The sequence below is a fragment of the Nyctereutes procyonoides genome, unplaced genomic scaffold, assembly GCF_905146905.1.
Source record: "Nyctereutes procyonoides isolate TBG_1078 unplaced genomic scaffold, NYPRO_anot_genome, whole genome shotgun sequence".
Taxonomy (NCBI): Eukaryota; Metazoa; Chordata; class Mammalia; order Carnivora; family Canidae; genus Nyctereutes; species Nyctereutes procyonoides.
In genome coordinates, this window is record NW_026575131.1 from 48,015,538 (window position 1) to 48,035,866 (window position 20,329).

Consider the following 20,329-nt stretch of genomic DNA (forward strand, 5'->3'; position numbering starts at 1 on the left):
TGTCTTCAAGATATAGGAAATAAGAAGCTATAAATACTCATCTAGATCTCAGAGATCAAATGGAGAAATATATATTGTTGTCATTTGTATCTAAGTGGTAACTGAACCTAAAAAATAGATGCTATTGTCTAGGTGGAAAGAACCTAGTGAGAACTGAAGTCATTCTGGAACTGATCTATTGGATGGAGCCATAAACGGAACAAAGAGGTAAAAGGTAGGGAGAATGGAAGAAAGACATAGAAATAAATGTATGTGAGTAGAATCTAGAGGAGATAATGATGGAGTGTTTCCTCAGAAAAGATGAGGGCAGGGGATCCCTGGGTGGCTCAGCGGTTTAGCGCCTGCCTTTGGCCCGGGGAGCCATCCTGGATTCCCGGGATGGAGTCCCGCATCAGGCTCCCTGGGTGGAGCCTGCTTCTCCCTCTGCCTGTGTCTCTGGGTCTCTCTCTCTCTCTCTCTCTCTCTCTGTGTGTGTGTGTGTGTGTGTGTGTGTGTGTGTGTGTGAGAGAGAGAGAGAGATGGATAAATAAATAAAATATTTTTTAAAAAAAGAAAAGAAAAGATTAATATTGTCCCAAGTTTCTGAGAAAACTTTTTAGGAACATGGAGATCATTGTAGATCTAAGACATGTTTGTTTGGGTGGCATGATAGGGTAAAGAAACCATATTTGCAAGAGGTGCAGGAGGAGGAAGTGAGTATAAGGCAAGGAAATGGAGACAGAGAAAGAAGTCAACTCTTGGCTGATAGCTAAAAAGGGAACAAGTAGTACATGATTTTAAGATGGGACAGAACCAAACATGTTTGCAGAACTGTGAAAGAATACTTTAAGACTGTGACATAAGGAGAGCAAGAGAGAGGGAGAATGTGTGAACAATAACTTAAAGATAATTACCTTTAAGCCATGAAGAATGGGATTAAAGAGTAGGTGGAAGCACTCGACGTAGAGGTGGAGAGAAATTGCACCAATGATAAGGGACTGTGGACAGGATGCATGCTGATGTTTGGTTGGTATGGCCAACGACATAGATTTCACCGGGTGTCATCAGATGACTCTGAATTCTCTATGAAATAGGTGGTAAGACATTTACTGAGGAAGGGGGAGGAGACAGAAGATTCAGCGGCAGAACCAGTGCCAGTGGAGGCTGGGAGAACAAGGTAATGAGAGAAATACAGGAAGACTTCCTGGCAGGAGAGTAGGTTCCTTTAGATGGGAAGGGAGACTCATGGGAATCTTTTACAGACAATAGAAGAGTTTAGAAACAATAGGTAAATACTCAGTTAAATCTAAACTAGTAAGTGTTGGTTCCTAATAACCATAGCCATGAATTATCCTATGGTATTATTGTTTATCTTCCTGCTTTCCTGGTGGTTACAGGAGTACTGAAAATATCAAGCTCTCTGACAAGATTCCAAAATGCCAGATAACACTTATTTCTGTTTAATTTATAAATATGTACATCAACTTCCCCCATGCTTGCCTTTATGTGACTTGCTGCTCAGGGAGATATAGGTGGAGGTAGAGAAAAAGGATAGGATAACATGGCTTTAAGTAGAATGTGCGTCACTGCTTCAGATCACTGAGTCTTGTTTACCGAGTGGGCATGTCTGGCATACAGCAAGTGCTTCATTAGAGTGTTGATGTGTAAGTGTTAACATGAACACAGCTCCTAAGAACAAAATATATTCTAAACCCTTTATTTTTTTAATTTTAATCTTTTTAAATTTATTAAGACTAGCTTGTGGTCCAAAATATAATCAATCCTTTTTTTATCTTTTTTTAAATTTTTTATTGGAGTTCAATTTGCTAACATATAGCATAACACCCAGTGCTCATCCCGCCAAGTGCCTCCCTCAGTGCCCATCACCCAGGCACCCCAACCCCCTGCCCACTTCCCCTTCCACTACCTCTTGTTCATTTCCCAGAGTTAAGTGTCTCTCATGTTTTGTCACCCTCACTGATATTTTCACTCATTTTCTCTCCTTTCCCTTTATTCCCCTTCACTAATTTTTATATTCCCCAAATGAATGACACCATATAATGTTTGTCCTTCTCCAATTGACTTATTTCACTCAGCATAATACCCTCGAGTTCCATCCACGTCGAAGCAAATAGTGGGTATTTGTCTAAAACAACCCTTTAAAAATAGGTCATTGTTAACAGTTTATGAGTCACTATATGTTGGCTAATTGAATTCAAATTAAAAAGCAATAAATAAAAATTTTTAAAAATAGTTAATGAGTCAAAAACAAAGTAAGTGAGAGCACTCTGAGGCATATTTTGCTGCACACTAACATTGCTAAATGGAGTGAGCATATGGTACTCAAGCAGATCACTTAATGAAGTGCTCTGGGAGCAATGCCTGATCTTACTTACCATCATGGCTTTGTTGACATCAGACATGGCCCTGCTGGAAAGTGTGTATTTCTCTGACTCAGCTCTTGTTTTCCTGATTCCTTTGAACCATTTTCCATATTCCTCCCTCACCTGCAGAGGCAAAGTATGCTCTGGATCAGTTCACTGAGATGAGTGAGGATAGGAAGCATCCCAGGTGGGAGCTGGGCAGTAGTACCTGCTGGCTGAGGAGGCAGTACACCAGGAAGATGAAGACACCCTGCAGGCTGTTGATGATAGTGAACAGGTAAGCCATGACGTGGGCAGCTGGACCCACCTGCAGGATGCCCAGGCACCACGTGCAGCCCAGGATGAAGAGCTGAGCTGTGGCTTTAAATGTCAGCATCCTGGGTAGGAAGAGAAAGAAGACTAATGATTCACCCAGGGCAACACAATGAAAGCCATTTCTCACCTCTTTAGTCCATTGATGCTTCGTCTTCCCCTGCTGGTGATGAGTTCTCTGACTGGTGATCAGCTTGAAATTTATTATCAATGATTTCCTATAAAACATACCACTTTGACAAGGATGGCATTTTGATTTGGATTGGGAGGATAGGGACATTTCCTAAAGTAATTTTCAAAGGTTTTATGATGCTATATAGAGATCCTGAATTTCATCCAACACTATGGAGAAGGCATTTTGCATCAGGTTCTGTGCTGGGACCTGGGCATTAAAAATAACAAAGGCAATATTTCTATTTTCATTTGGAAAGGATAATGATAGGAAAATGAAAGAACAACATTAAATTTGCACAAACGTTGCTGGAGCAAAGGACTGCCCAAGCCTCCCAGAAGATTTGACATGGAATAGGATTTTCCCCAGAGAGAGGAATGGAAGAGGGGTCAGTAGGAGCCTGAATCAAGGGTGGGGTGTGGAAGTGTAAACTAGGATGTGGGATTAGTCACAGGCTTTTCTAAGTGCTTCATAGAAAAATAAATGGTCTCTGCACGTTAGTCATAGGACTGATGGCAAAAGTAGGACTGATGGCAAAAGTCCAAAGAATGTTTGTTAACAAATGCCAATTCTTCCTGTTTCTGAGGGAGTCACAAACTGGGGTTAGAAATAGAACAGAGGCAACTTGGTGGCTCAGTCACTTACATGTCTGACTCTTGATTTCAGCTAGATCATGATCTTAGGGTCTTGGGATGGATCCCCAAGTCAGGCTTCCCACTGAATGTGGAGCCTGCAAAAGATTCTCCCCCTCCCTTTCCCTCTTCTATCCCCTCCACCTCTCTCTCTCTCTCTCTCTCTCTCTCTCTCTCAAGAAAAGAAAAAGCATAGCACATTTGCCCAGGTTGTCAGCATCACACCAGTGAATCTGAGCTATCTTCCATAGAAGAATAGCTTCATCTCTCTACTCAGGTCCCCTCAGAAGACCCCGAGAAGAAGCATCAGGGACTGCTGAGGTACACAGCTTTGCCCTTAGGATCACACGTGTCTGTTGGGTTGTCACTCTTTTCTTCATCTTACCTTGTGTTCTGGAGGGTGGATACATCACTGTTGAGGGAAGACAGTTTGCTTTTCAAAATCCAGAGGGTCATCAGAAAGAAACCTAAATTGACCTTCAGAAAACCACAGACGGTTTACTGAATAAAATTTCGATCTGTTCTCTGCATCCTAGCCTGTCCAACATCAGTTCCATATTTAAGTCATTTTCATATTAACTATCAATGGTAGAGTTTGTAGTTTTAAGAATAGTCTTAGAAAACTAAACAAATCCAGTGACATGCCTGCCTCTGTCACCCTCCCTTAAAATTCTGCTCCTCTAATGACCCCCAGCTGAGCATTAAGGATGCTTTGATGTCATCACTCACAGAGAAGATGGTGCAGACTGGCCCAAGGAAGCTCCATATAAATCTCTCTTCTGGGTTGAGCCAGCAGCTGAGCAAGAGAACACAAAAATGCATTGGTCCTTAGGAATATAGAACTATCATGTAAATTCATTCACTCACCAACATTCATTCATTCATCAACAAATACTGAGTGACTCTTTTGTGACAGGCTCTGTGGTTAGCTCTGAAGATACATGATAAAGAAAGTAAATACGGTCTTAAAACCCACAAATCTCACATGGAGCAGAGACACATAATTTGACATACTGCAACAATAAAACAAAAATGTGAGGATGTAATGTCCACAATAGCCAAACTGTGGAAGGAACCTCAGTGTCCATCGAAAGATGAATGGATAAAGAAGATGTGGTTTATGTATACAATGAAATATTACTCAGCCATTAGAAACAACAAATACCCACCATTTGCTTCAACATGGATGGAACTGGAGGGTATTTTGCTGAGTGAAATAAGTCAGTCAGAGAAGGACAAACATTATATGGTCTCATTCATTTGGGGAATATAAAAAATAGTGAAAGGGAAAAATAGTGAAAGGGAAGGGAGAAGAAATGGGTAGGAAATATCAGAAAGGGAGACAGAACATAAAGACTCCTAACTCTGGGAAACGAACTAGGGATGGTGGAAGGGGAGGAGGGCAGGGGGTGGGGGTGACTGGGTGACGGGCACTGAGGGTGGCACTTGACAGGATGAGCACTGGGTGTTATTCTGTATGTTGGCAAATTGAACACCAATAAAAAATAAATTTATTATTAAAAAATCAAAAAAAATTAAAAATAAAAATAAATAAATAAAATGTGAGGCTGTGAGAATGTATCATTGGACATCATGATTAGATGAAAGTCTAAAGGATTAGGATGGCTAAGGATGATTCAATAAGGAAATTATATTTTTGGTTGCGATATGAAGAGTGAATGCTGTCACTGAGATAAACGGTGTTGAAGCCAAGGAGAAGCCCACACACCTGTTAACAGATTTAGAGAGTCCTGTGAATCTAACATGGTTTTAACGGCCTTTTTTGTACTGTTCAATATAATTTTTTTCCATCAGCAAAAGCCCCACCTTGAACCCCACCTCTGCAAAACCCATCCACTTAGTTTTGTATTTTTTTCATGGCATTATTCAGATATATTTTACATACCATAAGTTCACCCATCTAAATTATCCAGTTCAGTCGTCTTTAGAATATCCACAGTGTTGCGTGCCTGCACCAAAATCTAACTTAAGGTTAGATTAGTGCCTTAAGATAATTTCAGCTCTTCAAAGAGAAACTTCATTCACTCTAGCAGTCATGTGTTCCCCACCGCCACACACTCCATTCCTCCCCTCCCCCCAGGGCACCATTACTCTGCTTTCTCACTCAACAGATTTGCCTGTTCTGAACATTTTACATAAGTGGTATCATGCAATATGTGGTCTTTTATGACTGGATCCTTTCATTTAGCATCATGCTTTCAATGTTATCTGAATTGCAGCACGTTTTTATGGATAAGTTATACTCCTGCCTTTTCTTCATAGCTAAATAATATTCTGATGGATGGATATCCAGCTGCATCTTGGTTATCTATTCTTCACTTCATGGACATTCCAGTTATTTCCAGTTTTGAAGAGTATGCTATTAGTATTCAGGTACAAGTTTTTTTGTATATTTTTTAAATTTTTTATTGGAGTTTGACTTGCCAACATATAGTATAACACCCAGTGCTCATCCCATGAAGTGCCCCCCTCAGTGCTCAGGTACAAGTTTTTGTGTGAACATACGATTCCATTTGTTTTGGGTAGATATCCTAGCATGTGGTAGCTATACTTTGAACCCTGTGACAAACTGTCCAACCAAGTTCCAAAGTGGCTGCACCATTTTACATTCCAACCACCAACGTATAAGTGTTCCAAATTTTCCACATCGTTACAAGCACTTTTTACTGCCTGTCTTTTTTAACCGTTTTAACTAATGGGTATGAAGTAACATCTTATTTGTGGTTTTTGACTTGATTTTCCTGATGACTATGGTTGTTGAGCATCTTCTCATGTGATTATTAGTCATTTACATATCATCTTTGGAGGAATGGGTATTAACATATTTTGTCCATTTTTTCATTTTTTATTTACTTAACTAATCTCTACACCCCACATGGGGCTCAAACTCATGACCCCGATATCAAGAGTCATGTGCTCCAACTGAGCCAGCCAAGTACCCCCATTTTTAAACTGAATTATTTGTCTTTTGTTGTTGAGTTGTTTGATTTAGTTTTAACAACAGCGCAAAACAGATGTTCTCTTATGATCACAGATTGGTAATTAATGTATAAAAATCTTCAGTCTATTGTTGAAGGTATTACTGACACACAGTGACAGAATCTACTTTTGATCCAACATTCCAGTAAAGTAGAGAGTGAGCAAGGCACTTCAGAACAATGGGGAGTGTGAAAGGCCATTTCAGGACAACTAAAGTATAGGCTAAGAAGAATGTAAGCAAGAGGCACCTGGATGGTTCCATCAGTTAAGTATCTGCCTTAAGCTCAGGTCATGATCCCACGGTCATGAGATCAGTCCCCACATTGGGCCCACTGATTCCCTTGCTTGTGCTCTCTCTCTATCTCTGTCAGATGGATGAATAAATCTTTTTGAAAATATAAAAAAAAAGAAAATGTCTCTAAGGAAGCACTGATTAGAAACTTTGTAGATGAATTCTTTATATCGATTGTTATGAATATATTGAAAACACTAAATGTCTAAAACACTAAAGGAAGGGGCACCGTGTGGCTCAGTCAGTTAAGAATCCAACTCTAGATTTTGGCTCAGGTCATGATCTTGGGGTCATGGGATGGAGCCCCATGTTGGAATCCACACTAAGTATGATGCCTGCTTGGGAATCTTTGTTTCTCTCCCTCTGCCCACCGCCACTCATGCTTGCACACTCCCTATCTATCTGTGATTATTCTAAAAACACTAACTTGTACGCCTCTAAAGAGTCTATTTTATGGTGTGTGAAATACATGTCAATAAGAGTAAAAACACAAAACTGAGCGTTAAAGGTGAAGATAAGAGAGTACAAGTTCTACAGCTTGACTCTAGATTTGAATCCCACCTCTGCCACTTACTAGCCATGCACCTGGGGCATTTAATTAAACTATCTGTGGCTCATTTTATTCATCTGTAAAATGGGGCAAAGGACTGTACCGACTTCATAGTATTAGTGTAAGGACTAAGATAGTCACCACATACAGAAATGGTTGGAAAAATGCATGGCATAAAGGAGGTACCTCATAAATCTTAACTATAATATAATCTATTATATGATTATTTAAATCAACTCTACTTTTGAAATAAAAACACTGTAATATCCTGAAAGATTTGGACAAAGAGTAGATTCAATTTTTTTAACTGATGTCCTAAGCACTTCTTTCAGCTTCAGTTTTGCTATTCAAATGACAGAGCTTTAAAGACATTCTCCTTAACTCTTATCATTTTCCACTAAAAAGATTTCCTAAGAATTCTTACTTCCTATGCCTTCTCTCCATTATTCTCTGGCATAATAAAAAGTGCTACTTTGATTCCAGTGGTGGTCATGATCACGTAGAGAATCTGCATTTACCGGGTGAGTGTTCTATAGAGGTGAGGCCTGGATGCGGCAGAAATGGCCACAATTAAAGTCGGGACTCCGTATCCCACAGGGTACATGAGCTTCTTCATAAGCGTGCTCACACTGGAGTAGTTGACCACCATCAGGTTGCGTGCAGTGAGGAAGAGGTGTAGACCCTCCAGCAGCATCCAGGTGAAGGAGGCCAGGTAGAGATAGTGTAAGGCACCAGCGATGATGGAGCACAGCACCTGGGGGAGGAGAAAAGTGCCACCAGGAGGGATTTTTCAGAGAGGAGGTGGGCCCAGGACCTGTGCCATACCTTGCCATTGAAGTGAGTGCTCCTATATATGGTAGAGTTCTTAGCAGAAGGTTTGTCTTCTAGTTCATTAGTCAATGTGGAATAGGCTACTTACCCCCTCTAACCTCCCCAGAACCCAAGGCCATTTTATTAATGTACCAATATAGTATGGTACTGTGAACTGAGCAATCCTTGGGACGGGACAGGGTCTCCTCTGTGAACATGACACTACCTTGATCTCGGTCCGGTCAATGGCCATGAGGAAGAGCAGGTGGGCCAAGAAGAGGCAGATCGAGAGCTGCAGGTGGAGGGAGGTGCTGGTGTTCTGGATGGCTTTGCACAGCAGGAAGGTGAGGGCTGCCAGGAGGAGGCACAGCAGAGAGAGGCCCAGCCCCACATAGGTGATCACAGGCAACACAAGATCCTCTTCCTGGGACCCAGCCAAGAGAAGCAATGAAGACATTATACTTATATTTTCCCTATATGGGGGAATGACTCTTCCATCATTTTTAATTTTATTTATTGACAGAGCAACGTCAAGAATGGAGGAACCAGGTAAAATTGTTATGTTATTGAGAGTAGTTCCTTTGGGTTCAGAATGCTAGAACTCTATGGGATTCTGACGTGATTAATTCAGAGCCTACAAGAATAGAGGGATAGGAGGGTCCTCACTCAAGACAAAGCCCCAGAACTCACAACAGTTTATTTTACTTTACAGATCACCTAAGTAAGTCTTTGGTTATGGTAATCCAGAGGAAGTAACCAGCTTACCTAACCAGGGGAGCAGGCAAACATAGTTCCTAACCCACCTACACTCACTGGCATTCCTGGCCCCCTTGGACCTCTGCCACCACAAAATCATCCTTCTGCAGCCCCTGAGAGCCCTTGTCTACAGATTTCCAGCCCTAAAGACTCTAGTGATAAGCAGAACTCTAATTTGGCAATGAATGATAGAATGTGTACATACACTTTCTTCCAGATTTTCAGTCAATGCCAGATTGGGTCCTGTGGTGAAAGGATTTTGCAGGTGGAATTTGGGTCCTATGTCACTTGACTTTAGGGAGGCATTTTATCCTGGGAAGGATGGCCAAATCAGTGAGCCCTCAAAAACTCTGAGCTCTCCTGAAGAAAAAGACTCAAAGTATGAGAGCATTTGAGGTGAGGGAGCTTCTCCTCCTGGCTACAGGTTACAAATGCTAATACGCTGAAACAGAATACAGAACCCAAAAATGGATTCTCAACTCTATGGCCAACTGATTTTGACAAAACAGGAAACAATATCCAATGGAAAAAAATATTCTCTTCAACAAAATGTGTTGGGATACATGGACAGCCACATGGAGGAGAATGAAACTGGACCACTTTCTTACACCATATGCAAAAATAAACTCAAAAAGGATGAAAGACCTCAATGTGAGATAGGAATCCATCAATTCTAGAAAACAAAAGAAACAACCTCTTGGATCTTGCTGCAGCAACTTGTTGCTAGACAGTCTCCAAAGGCAAGAGGAAAAAAAATACCAAAAATGAACCTTTGGTACTTCATCAAAATAAAAAGCTTTTGCACAGCAAAGGAAACAGTCAACGAAATTAAAAGACAACCTACAGAATGGGAGAAGATATTTGCAAAAGACTTCTCAGATAGAGGGCTAATATCCAAAATCTATAATGAACATATCAAACTCCACACCTGAAAAACAAACAATCCAGTCAAGAAATGGGCAGAACACATGAACAGACATTTCTCCAAAGAAGACATATATGGCCAACAAGCACCTGAAAAAATGCTCCACATCACTCGCCATCAAGGAAATACAAATCAAAACCACAAGGAGATACCACCTCATGCCTGTCAGAATGGCTACAATTAACGACCCAGGAAACAACAGATGTTGACAAAGATGTGGAGAAGGGTGAACCCTCTTATACTATAGTGGTTATGGAAATGGGTGCAGCCACTTTCAAAAACAGTGTAGAGGTTCCTCAAAAGTTAAAGTTAGGAGGAGGGGCAAGATGGCGGAAGAGCAGGGTCCCCAAATCACCTGTCCTCACCAAATTACCTAGATAACCTTCAAATCATCCTGAAAATCTACGAATTCGGCCTGAGATTTAAAGAGAGACCAGCTGGAATGCTACAGTGAGAGGAGTTCGCGCTTCTATCAAGGTAGGAAGACGGGGAAAAGAAATAAAGAAACAAAAGGCCTCCGAGGGGGAGGGGCCCCGCGAGGAGCCGGGCTGAGGCCGGGGCGAGTGTCCCCAGGACAGGAGAGCCCCGTCCCGGAGGAGCAGGAGCTGCACCAACCTTCCCGGGCGGGCGGAAAGGGGCTCGCAGGGAGTTGGAGCAGGACCCAGGAGGGCGGGGATGCCCTCGGGCTCCCGGGGACACTAACAGACACCTGCGCCCCGGAGAGTGCGCCGAGCTCCCTAAGGGCTGCAGCGCGCACGGCGGGGCCGGAGCAGCTCGGAGGGGCTCGGGCGGCGGCTCCGCGGAGGGGGCTGCGCGGTTCCGGGAGCAGCTCGGAGGGGCTCGGGCGGCGGCTCCGCGGAGGGGGCTGCGCGGCTCCGGGAGCAGCTCGGAGGGGCTCGAGCGGCTCCGCAGAGCGGCGGCTGCGCGACCGGGAGCGCGAATCCCACAGCGCAGACCCGGAGCACAGGGCGCCGGGACACAGCCCAGGATCCGGCCTCCCCCCGGGACAGGCAGAGGCCGGGAGGGCCCAGGACAGCGAGGACGCTCCTGCCCCGAGCTGAGCAGATCAGCGGCCCCGCCCCGGAGCCTCCAGGCCCTGAGAACGGGACGAAGAGCCCCGTAGTTCCTGCGGGGGCTGAATCCAGGCTTCCAGAGTTGCCATAGCAACTGCGGCTGTTCCTCCTGGGGCCTCACGGGGTAAACAACCCCCGCTGAGCCCTGCAGCAGGCAGGGGCAGAGCAGCTCCCCCAAGTGCTAACACCTGAGAATCAGCACAGCAGGCCCCTCCCCCAGAAGACCAGCTGGACGGACCAGTGATACTCCCCCGTGTTCCAATACAACTTGTTTTTGGCCACTCCGCACTGAGCAAAATGACTAGAAGGACAACCTCACCTCAAAGAAAGAATCAGAAACAGTCCTCTCTCCCACAGAGTTACAAAATTTGGATTACAATTCAATGTCACAAAGCCAATTCAGAAGCACTATTACTACAGCTACTGGTGGCTCTAGAAAAAAGCATTAAGGACTCACGAGACTTCATGACTGCAGAATTTAGATCCAATCAGGCAGAAATTAAAAATCAGTTGAATGAGATGCAATCCAAACTAGAAGTCCTAACGACGAGGGTTAACGAGGTGGAAGAACGAGTGAGTGACATAGAAGACAAGTTAATGGCAAAGAGGGAAACTGAGGAAAAAAGAGACAGACAATTAAAAGACCATGAAGACAGATTAAGGGAAATAAACGACAGCCTAAGGAAGAAAAACCTATGTTTAATTGGGGTTCCCGAGGGCACCGAAAGGGACAGAGGGCCAGAATATGTATTTGAACAAATCCTAGCTGAAAACTTTCCCAATCAGGGAAGGAAAACAGGCATTCAGATCCAGGAAATAGAGAGATCCCCCCCTAAAATCAATAAAAACCGTTCAACACCTCGACATTTAATAGTGAAGCTTGCAAATTCCAAAGATAAAGAGAAGATCCTTAAAGCAGCAAGAGACAAGAAGTCCCTGACTTTCACGGGGAGGAATATTAGGGTAACAGAAGACCTCTCCACAGAACCGTGGCAGGCCAGAAAGGGCTGGCAGGATATATTCAGGGTCCTAAATGAGAAGAACATGCAACCAAGAATACTTTATCCAGCAAGGCTCTCATTCAGAATGGAAGGAGAGATAAAGAGCTTCCAAGACAGGCAGGAACTGAAAGAATATGTGACCTCCAAACCAGCTCTGCAAGAAATTTTAAGGGGGACTCTTAAAATTCCCCTTTAAGAAGTTCAGTGGAACAATCCACAAAAACAAGGACTAAATAGATATCATGATGACACTAAACTCATATCTCTCAGTAGTAACTCTGAACGTGAACGGGCTTAATGACCCCTTCAAAAGGCGCAGGGTGTCAGACTGGATAAAAAAGCAGGACCCATCTATTTGCTGTCTACAAGAGACTCATTTTAGACAGAAGGACACCTACAACCTGAAAATAAAAAGTTGGAGAACCATTTACCATTCAAATGGTTCTCGAAAGAAAGCAGGGGTAGCCATCCTTATATCAGATAAGCTAAAATTTCCCCGAAGACTGTAGTGAGAGATGAAGAGGGAAACTATATCATACTTGAAGGATCTATCCAACAAGAGGACTTAACAATCTTCAATATATAACCCCGAATGTGGGAGCTGCCAAATACTTAAACGAATTATTAACCAAAGTGAAGAAATACTTAGATGATAATACACTTATACTTGGTGACTTCAATCTAGCTCTTTCTATCCTTGATAGGTCTTCTAAGCACAACATCTCCAAAGAAACGAGAGCTTTAAATGATACACTGTACCAGATGGATTTCACAGATATCTACAGAACTTTACATCCAAACTCAACTGAATACACATTCTTCTCAAGTGCACATGGAACTTTCTCCAGAATAGACCACATACTGGGTCAAATCGGGTCTGAACCGATACCAAAAGATTGGGATCGTCCCCTGCATATTATCAGACCATAACGCCTTGAAATTAGAACTAAATCACAAGAAGAAGTTTGGAAGGACCTCAAACACGTGGAGGTTAAGGACCATCCTGCTAAAAGATAAAAGGGTCAACCAGGAAATTAAGGAAGAATTAAAAAGATTCATGGAAACTAATGAGAATGAAGATACAACTGTTCAAAATCTTTGGGATGCAGCAAAAGCAGTCCTGAGGGGGAAATACATTGCAATACAAGCATCCATTTAAAAACTGGAAAGTACTCAAATACAAAAGCTAACCTTACACTAAAGGAGCTAGAGAAAAAACAGCAAATCGACCCGACACCCAGCAGAAGAAGAGAGTTAATTAAAATTCTAGCAGACTCAACGAAATTGAGACCAGAAGAACTGTGGAACAGATTAATAGAACCAGGAGTTGGTTCTTTGAAAGAATTAATAAGATAGATAAACCATTAGCCAACCTTATTAAAAAGAAGAGAGAGAAGACTCAAATTAATAAAATCATGAATGAGAAAGGAGAGATCACTACCAACACCAAGGAAATACAAACAATTTTAAAAACATATTATGAACAGCTATACGCCAATAAATTAGGCAATCTAGAAGAAATGGACGCATTCCTGGAAAGCCACAAACTGCCAAAACTGGAACAGGAAGAAATAGAAAACCTGAACAGGCCAATAACCAGGGAGGAAATTGAAGCAGTCATCAAAAACCTCCCAAGACACAAGAGTCCAGGGCCAGATGGCTTCCCAGGAAAATTCTATCAAACGTTTAAAGAAGAAATCATACCTATTCTACTAAAGCTGTTTGGAAAGATAGAAAGAGATGGAGTACTTCCAAATTCATTCTATGAGGCCAGCATCACCTTAATTCCAAAACCAGACAAAGACCCCACCAAAAAGGAGAATTAAAGACCACTATCCCTGATGAACATGGATGCAAAAATTCTCAACAAGATACTAGCCAATAGGATCCAACAACACATTAAGAAAATTATTCACCATGACCAAGTAGGATTTATCCCCGGGACACAAGGCTGGTTCAACACTCGTAAAACAATCAATGTGATTCATCATATCAGCAAGAGAAAAACCAAGAACCATATGATCCTCTCATTAGATGCAGAGAAAGCATTTGACAAAATACAGCATCCATTCCTGATCAAAACTCTTCAGAGTGTAGGGATAGAGGGAACTTTCCTCGATATCTTAAAAGCCATCTACGAAAAGCCCACAGCAAATATCATTCTCATTGGGGAAGCACTGGGAGCCTTTCCCCTAAGATCAGGAACCAGACAGGGATGTCCACTCTCACCACTGCTATTCAACATAGTATTGGAAGTCCTAGCCTCAGCAATCAGACAACAAAAAGACATTAAAGGCATTCAAATGGGCAAAGAAGAAGTCAAACTCTCCCTCTTCGCCGATGACATGATACTCTACATAGAAAACCCAAAAGCCTCCACCCCAAGATTGCTAGAACTCATACAGCAATTTGGTAGCGTGGCAGGATACAAAATCAATGCCCAGAAATCAATGGCATTCCTATACACTAACAATGAGACTGAAGAAAGAGAAATTAAGGAGTCAATCCCATTTACAATTGCACCCAAAAGCATAAGATACCTAGGAATAAACCTAACCAAAGAAGTAAAGGATCTATACCCTAAAAACTATAGAACACTTCTGAAAGAAATTGAGGAAGACACAAAGAGATGGAAAAATATTCCATGCTCATGGATTGGCAGAATTAATATTGTGAAAATGTCAATGTTACCCAGGGCAATTTACACGTTCAATGCAATCCCTATCAAAATACCATGGACTTTCTTCAGAGACTTAGAACAAATTATTTTAAGATTTGTGTGGAATCAGAAAAGACCCCGAATAGCCAGGGGAATTTTAAAAAGGAAAACCATATCTGGGGGCATCACAATGCCAGATTTCAGGTTGTACTACAAAGCTGTGGTCATCAAGACAGTGTGGTACTGGCACAAAAACAGACACATAGATCAATGGAACAGAATAGAGAACCCAGAAATGGACCCTGAACTTTATGGTCAACTAATATTCGACAAAGGAGGAAAGACGATCCACTGGAAGAAAGACAGTCTCTTCAATAAATGGTGCTGGGAAAATTGGACATCCACATGCAGAAGAATGAAACTAGACCACTCTCTTGCACCATACACAAAGATAAACTCAAAATGGATGAAAGATTTAAATGTGAGACAAGACTCCATCAAAATCCTAGAGGAGAACACAGGCAACACCCTTTTTGAACTTGGCCACAGTAACTTCTTGCAAGATACATCCACGAAAGCAAAAGAAACAAAAGCAAAAATGAACTATTGGGACTTCATCAAGATAAGAAGCTTTTGCACAGCAAAGGATACAGTCAACAAAACTAAAAGACAACCTACAGAATGGGAGAAGATATTTGCAAATAACATATCAGATAAAGGGCTAGTTTCCAAAATCTATAAAGAACTTATTAAACTCAACAGCAAAGAAACAAACAATCCAATCATGAAATGGGCAAAAGACATGAAGAGAAATCTCACAGAGGAAGACATAGACATGGCCAACATGCACATGAGAAAATGCTCTGCATCACTTGCCATCAGGGAAATACAAATCAAAACCACAATGAGATACCACCTCACACCAGTGAGAATGGGGAAAATTAACAAGGCAGGAAACAACAAATGTTGGAGAGGATGCGGAGAAAAGGGAACCCTCTTACACTGTTGGTGGGAATGTGAACTGGTGCAGCCACTCTGGAAAACTGTGTGGAGGTTCCTCAAAGACTTAAAAATAGACCTGCCCTACGACCCAGCAATTGCACTGTTAGGGATTTACCCCAAAGATTCAGATGCAATGAAACGCCGGGACACCTGCACCCCGATGTTTCTAGCAGCCATGTCCACAATAGCCAAACTGTGGAAGGAGCCTCGGTGCCCATCGAAAGATGAATGGATAAAGAAGATGTGGTTTATGTATACAATGGAATATTCCTCAGCCATTAGAAACGACAAATACCCACCATTTGCTTCAACGTGGATGGAACTGGAGGGTATTATGCTGAGTGAAGTAAGTCAATCGGAGAAGGACAAACAGTGTATGTTCTCATTCATTTGGGGAATATGAATAATAGTGAAAGGGAATATAAGGGAAGGGAGAAGAAATGTGTGGGAGATATCAGAAAGGGAGACAGAACATAAAGACTCCTAACTCTGGGAAATGAACTAGGGGTGGTGGAAGGGGAGGAGGGCGGGGGGTGGGGGTGAATGGGTGACGGGCACGGAGGGGGACACTTGACAGGATGAGCACTGGGTGTTATTCTGTATGTTGGTAAACTGAACACCAATAAAAATTAATTTATTAAAAAAAAATAAAAAAGTAAAAGAAACGACAAATACCCACCATTTGCTTCAACGTGGATGGTACTGGAGGGTTTGTGCTGAGTGAAGTAAGTCAATCGGAGAAGGACAAACAGTGTATGTTCTCATTCATTTGGGGAATATGAATAATAGTGAAAGGGAATAGAAGGGAAGGGAGAAGAAATGTGTGGGAAATATCAGAAAAGGACACAGAACATAAAGACTCCTAACTCTGGGAAACGAACTAGGGGTGGCGGAAGGGGAGGAGGGCGGGGGGTGGGGGTGATTGGGTGACGGGCACTGAGGGGGACACTTGACGGGATGAGCACTGGGTGTTATTCTGTATGTTGGTAAATTGAACACCATAAAAATTAATTTATTAAAAAAAAGTTAAAAAAATTAAAAAATTAAAAAAAGTTAAAGTTATACTACCATCCAGCTATGGCACCTCTAGATATTATCAAAAGTATACAAAAATAATGATTCAAAGGGTCACATACACCCCAATGGTTATAGCAGTAATGGCCAAAATAGCCAGAATATGGAAAGAACCCAGATGTCCATCAACAGATAAATGGATAAGGAAGAGGAGGATTATATAAGCAATGTAATGTTTACCCAGCCATCAAAAAGAATGAAATTTTGTCATTTGCAACAACATAGAGGGAACTAGAGGGTATTAGGCTAAACAAAATAAGTCACTCAGAGAAAGATCAATACCATGTGATTTCACTAATATCTGGAATTTAAGATACAAAACAGATGAACATAGGCGAAGTGAAGGAAAAATAAAATAAGAGGAAAATAGGGAGGCAAACAGCAAGAGACTCAACTAAAGGAAACAAACAGGGTTGCTGGAGGGGAGATGTATAAGGGAATGGGGTAATTGAGTGATGGGCATTAAGGAGGGCACTTGATATAATGAGGACTAGGTGTTATATGCAGCTGATGAATCACTAAATTCTATCCCTGATCATGAAACGCCAGGAGACCTGCACCCCGATGTTTCTAGCAGCAATGTCCACAATAGCCAAACTGTGGAAGGAGCCTCGGTGTCCATCGAAAGATGAATGGATAAAGAAGATGTGGTTTATGTATACAATGGAATATTCCTCAGCCATTAGAAACGACAAATACCCACCATTTGCTTCAACGTGGATGGACCTGGAGGGTATATTGCTGAGCGAAGTAAGTCCATCGGAGAAGGACAAACACTGTATGTTCTCATTCATTAGTGGAATATGAATAATAGTGAAAGGGAATATAAGGGAAGGGAGAAGAAATGTGTGGGAAATATCAGAAAGGGACACAGAACATAAAGACTCCTAACTCTGGGAAACTAACTAGGGGTGGTGGAAAGGGAGGAGGGTGGGGGTGGGGATGAATGGGTGACGGGCACTGAGGGGAGCACTTGACGGGAGGAGCACTGGGTGTTATTCTGTATGTTGGTAAATTGAACACCAATAAAAAATAAATTTATCAAAAAAAGAAGATGTGGTTTATGTATACAATGGAATATTACTCAGCCATTAGAAATTACAAATACCCACCATTTGCTTCAACGTAATGGAACTGGAGGGTATTATGCTGAGTGAAGTAAGTCCATCAGAGAAGGACAAACATTATATGGTCTCATTCATTTGGGGAATATAAATAATAGTGAAAGGGAATAGAGGGGAAGGGAGAAAAAATGGGTAGGAGATATCAGAAAGGGAGACAGAACATAAAGACTCCTAACTCTGGGAAATGAACTAGGGGTGGTGGAAGGGGAGGAGGGCGGGGGGGTGGGGGTGACTGGGTGGCGGGCACTGAGGGGGGCACTTGACAGGATGAGCACTGGGTGTTATTCTGTATGTTGGCAAATTGAACACCAATAAAAAGTAAATTTATTATTAAAAATAAATAAATAAATACTATCAAAAAAATTCTATCCCTGAAACTGAAAATACAGTGAATTTTAACTAAATTCAATATAAATAAAATTTTTTAAAAAAGAAGAAATGCCGATACACTCTAAGAGCCCATGAGAGAAGGAATGCAGGTAGCCCCTAGTTGCTAGGCATGATCTCGTGCTCAGAGATTGCTAGAAAGTGGAACCCCAGCCCTACAACTGCAAGGAACTGAAACCTACCAGTAACTAGGGAGCTCAAGGAGGAATCTGAGCCTTAGAGGAGAATGCAGCTCTGGCTTATTTCAGGCTTATAAGACCTTGAACAGCAACTGAGCCACACCATGCCTGACTGCTGCTCTGAAGAAACCACAAGATATAAATTTCTATTTTTCTAAACCCCTACATGGAGGAAATATGTTACAAAGCAATAGACAAGGGATGCAGTCCCTCTCAGGGCTCTCACCTGCACATCATAGTGGGCCATGAGGACGGCAAAGCTGCTGAGGTGAGTGCACTGGCAGGTGGTGCTGGTGTCTCCACTGTCCACCATTGTGCAGCCTCTGGTGGACCAATGACCACATTCATCTTGAGTGTGCTCCCAGAAGACACAGAACACCTTTAGTTTTGGCTCGTGGGTCGCTGACTGTAGGAAGAGCATAGGTGGGAGCCAGTGGTTCTGGTGCTCAGAAATGCTTATCCAAAGCTGGCTAGCAAAGGGCTTTCCTGGGGGAATGATGCACTCATGGGGGACCTCCCTGCAGAACCTCAAGGGTGAGCTAGGCAGCGAAGCTGTGCCCAGGACCCAGGCTCCTTCCAGGCTCCTTCCACATCCACAGCCCCATGCACCAGCACTCACATGGTGAGAGAAGATGAAAGTGACAGGGGAGCTGAGCTTCTGGGTGACCTTGTTGCTCATAAACGCAGAGATGACGTCTGAGAGCAGGACAGGGGAGACTCCCTGCGGCAAGCCTTTGGGTGCCCCATGCAGAACTGCCTGCTTCTCAGGCTCCAGGACCAGGGAAGCCTCCGCCAGCAACTTGCCCATTCCTGGAGTAGAGAGGAGGCCCACCACAGAAGGACCTGCAGGACAAGACCATGTTGAAACCTTGGGGTGCACAACAGAGCCCTGTCCTCCTCAGATGCACTCTTTGTGGCCTACTAAACATCCCCTTTCGCTTTATCATTCAGTTCCCTGCCTGTCACATCCTGGGGCAACTTGTGACCTTCCTCCCATCTCAGCCATTACCTGAGTCACCAGATTTGTGCACCACATCCCATTTCAGCATCATCTTTGCCAGATTCTGACTCAAAGTGACATTTCTGTATCCTTCCTCCTGCACCTCCAGGGACAAGTCTATGAGTGGTAGGAGTTATATAAGAGAAGTAGGTTAGTAATTCTGCCTATAGTAGCTGCTATAATATCATTATTTTATATGTGTGTTTCCATACACACAAACACACGAAAACACACACACTGAATTTATAAAGGTTTATGCGAAAATACTATGAGCAACTGGACACCAACAAACGGATGAAAGTGAAAAATTCCTAGAGACATACAAACTACAAAATAATAGAAAATAATAAGATGGCGGAAGAGTAGGGTCCCCAAGTCACATGTCCCCAACAAATTACCTAGATAACCTTCAAATCATCCTGAAAATCTACGAATTCGGCCTGAGATTTAAAGAGAGACCAGCTGGAATGCTACAGTAAGGAGAGTTCGAGCTTCTATCAAGGTAGGAAGCCGGGGGGAAAAAAGAAAGAAACAAAAGGCGTCCAAGGGGGAGGGGCCCCGCGAGGAGCCGGGCTGAGGCCGGGGCGAGTGTCCCCAGGACAGGAGAGCCCCGTCCCGGAGAAGCAGGAGCTGCACCAACCTTCCCGGGCGGAAAGGGGCTCGCAGGGAGTTGGAGCAGGACCCAGGAGGGCGGGGATGCCCTCGGGCACCCGGGGACACTAACAGACACCTGCGAGCGCAGGAGAGTGCGCCGAGCTCCCTAAGGGCTGCAGCGCACGGCGGGACCAACCGGAGCAGCTCGGAGGGGCTCGGGCGGCGGCTCCAGGGAGGGGGCTGCGGGGCGGGAGCGCGAATCCCACAGCGCAGGCCCCGGAGCACAGGGCGCCGGGACACAGCCCAGGATCCGGCCTCCCCCCGGGACAGGCAGAGGCCGGGAGGGCCCAGGACAGCAAGGACGCTCCTGCCCCGAGCTGAGCAGATCAGCGGCCCCGCCCCGGAGCCCCCAGGCCCTGCAGAC

The 20,329-nt window shown here is 43.3% G+C and overlaps 1 protein-coding gene across 2 annotated transcripts in view; it reads right to left on the reverse strand.

Annotated features, from left to right (window-relative positions):
* LOC129521283 (adhesion G protein-coupled receptor E2) overlaps window positions 1–20,329 on the reverse strand; it is a 45,237-nt gene that overhangs the window by 10,517 nt on the left and 14,391 nt on the right. The window contains exons 10-18 of one of the 2 annotated variants that reach the window (XM_055342574.1): window positions 19,321–19,428; window positions 18,931–19,154; window positions 18,538–18,717; window positions 8,358–8,555; window positions 7,840–8,075; window positions 4,209–4,275; window positions 3,865–3,956; window positions 2,572–2,740; window positions 2,376–2,486 (exon numbers count right to left, since the gene is read on the reverse strand). In XM_055342574.1, the coding sequence (XP_055198549.1) occupies window positions 2,376–2,486; window positions 2,572–2,740; window positions 3,865–3,956; window positions 4,209–4,275; window positions 7,840–8,075; window positions 8,358–8,555; window positions 18,538–18,717; window positions 18,931–19,154; window positions 19,321–19,428 (1,385 nt within the window). Of the gene's footprint in view, window positions 1–2,375; window positions 2,487–2,571; window positions 2,741–3,690; window positions 3,957–4,208; window positions 4,276–7,839; window positions 8,076–8,357; window positions 8,556–18,537; window positions 18,718–18,930; window positions 19,155–19,320; window positions 19,429–20,329 lie in introns of those variants that run through there. The other variant, XM_055342575.1, reaches the window with a different exon arrangement.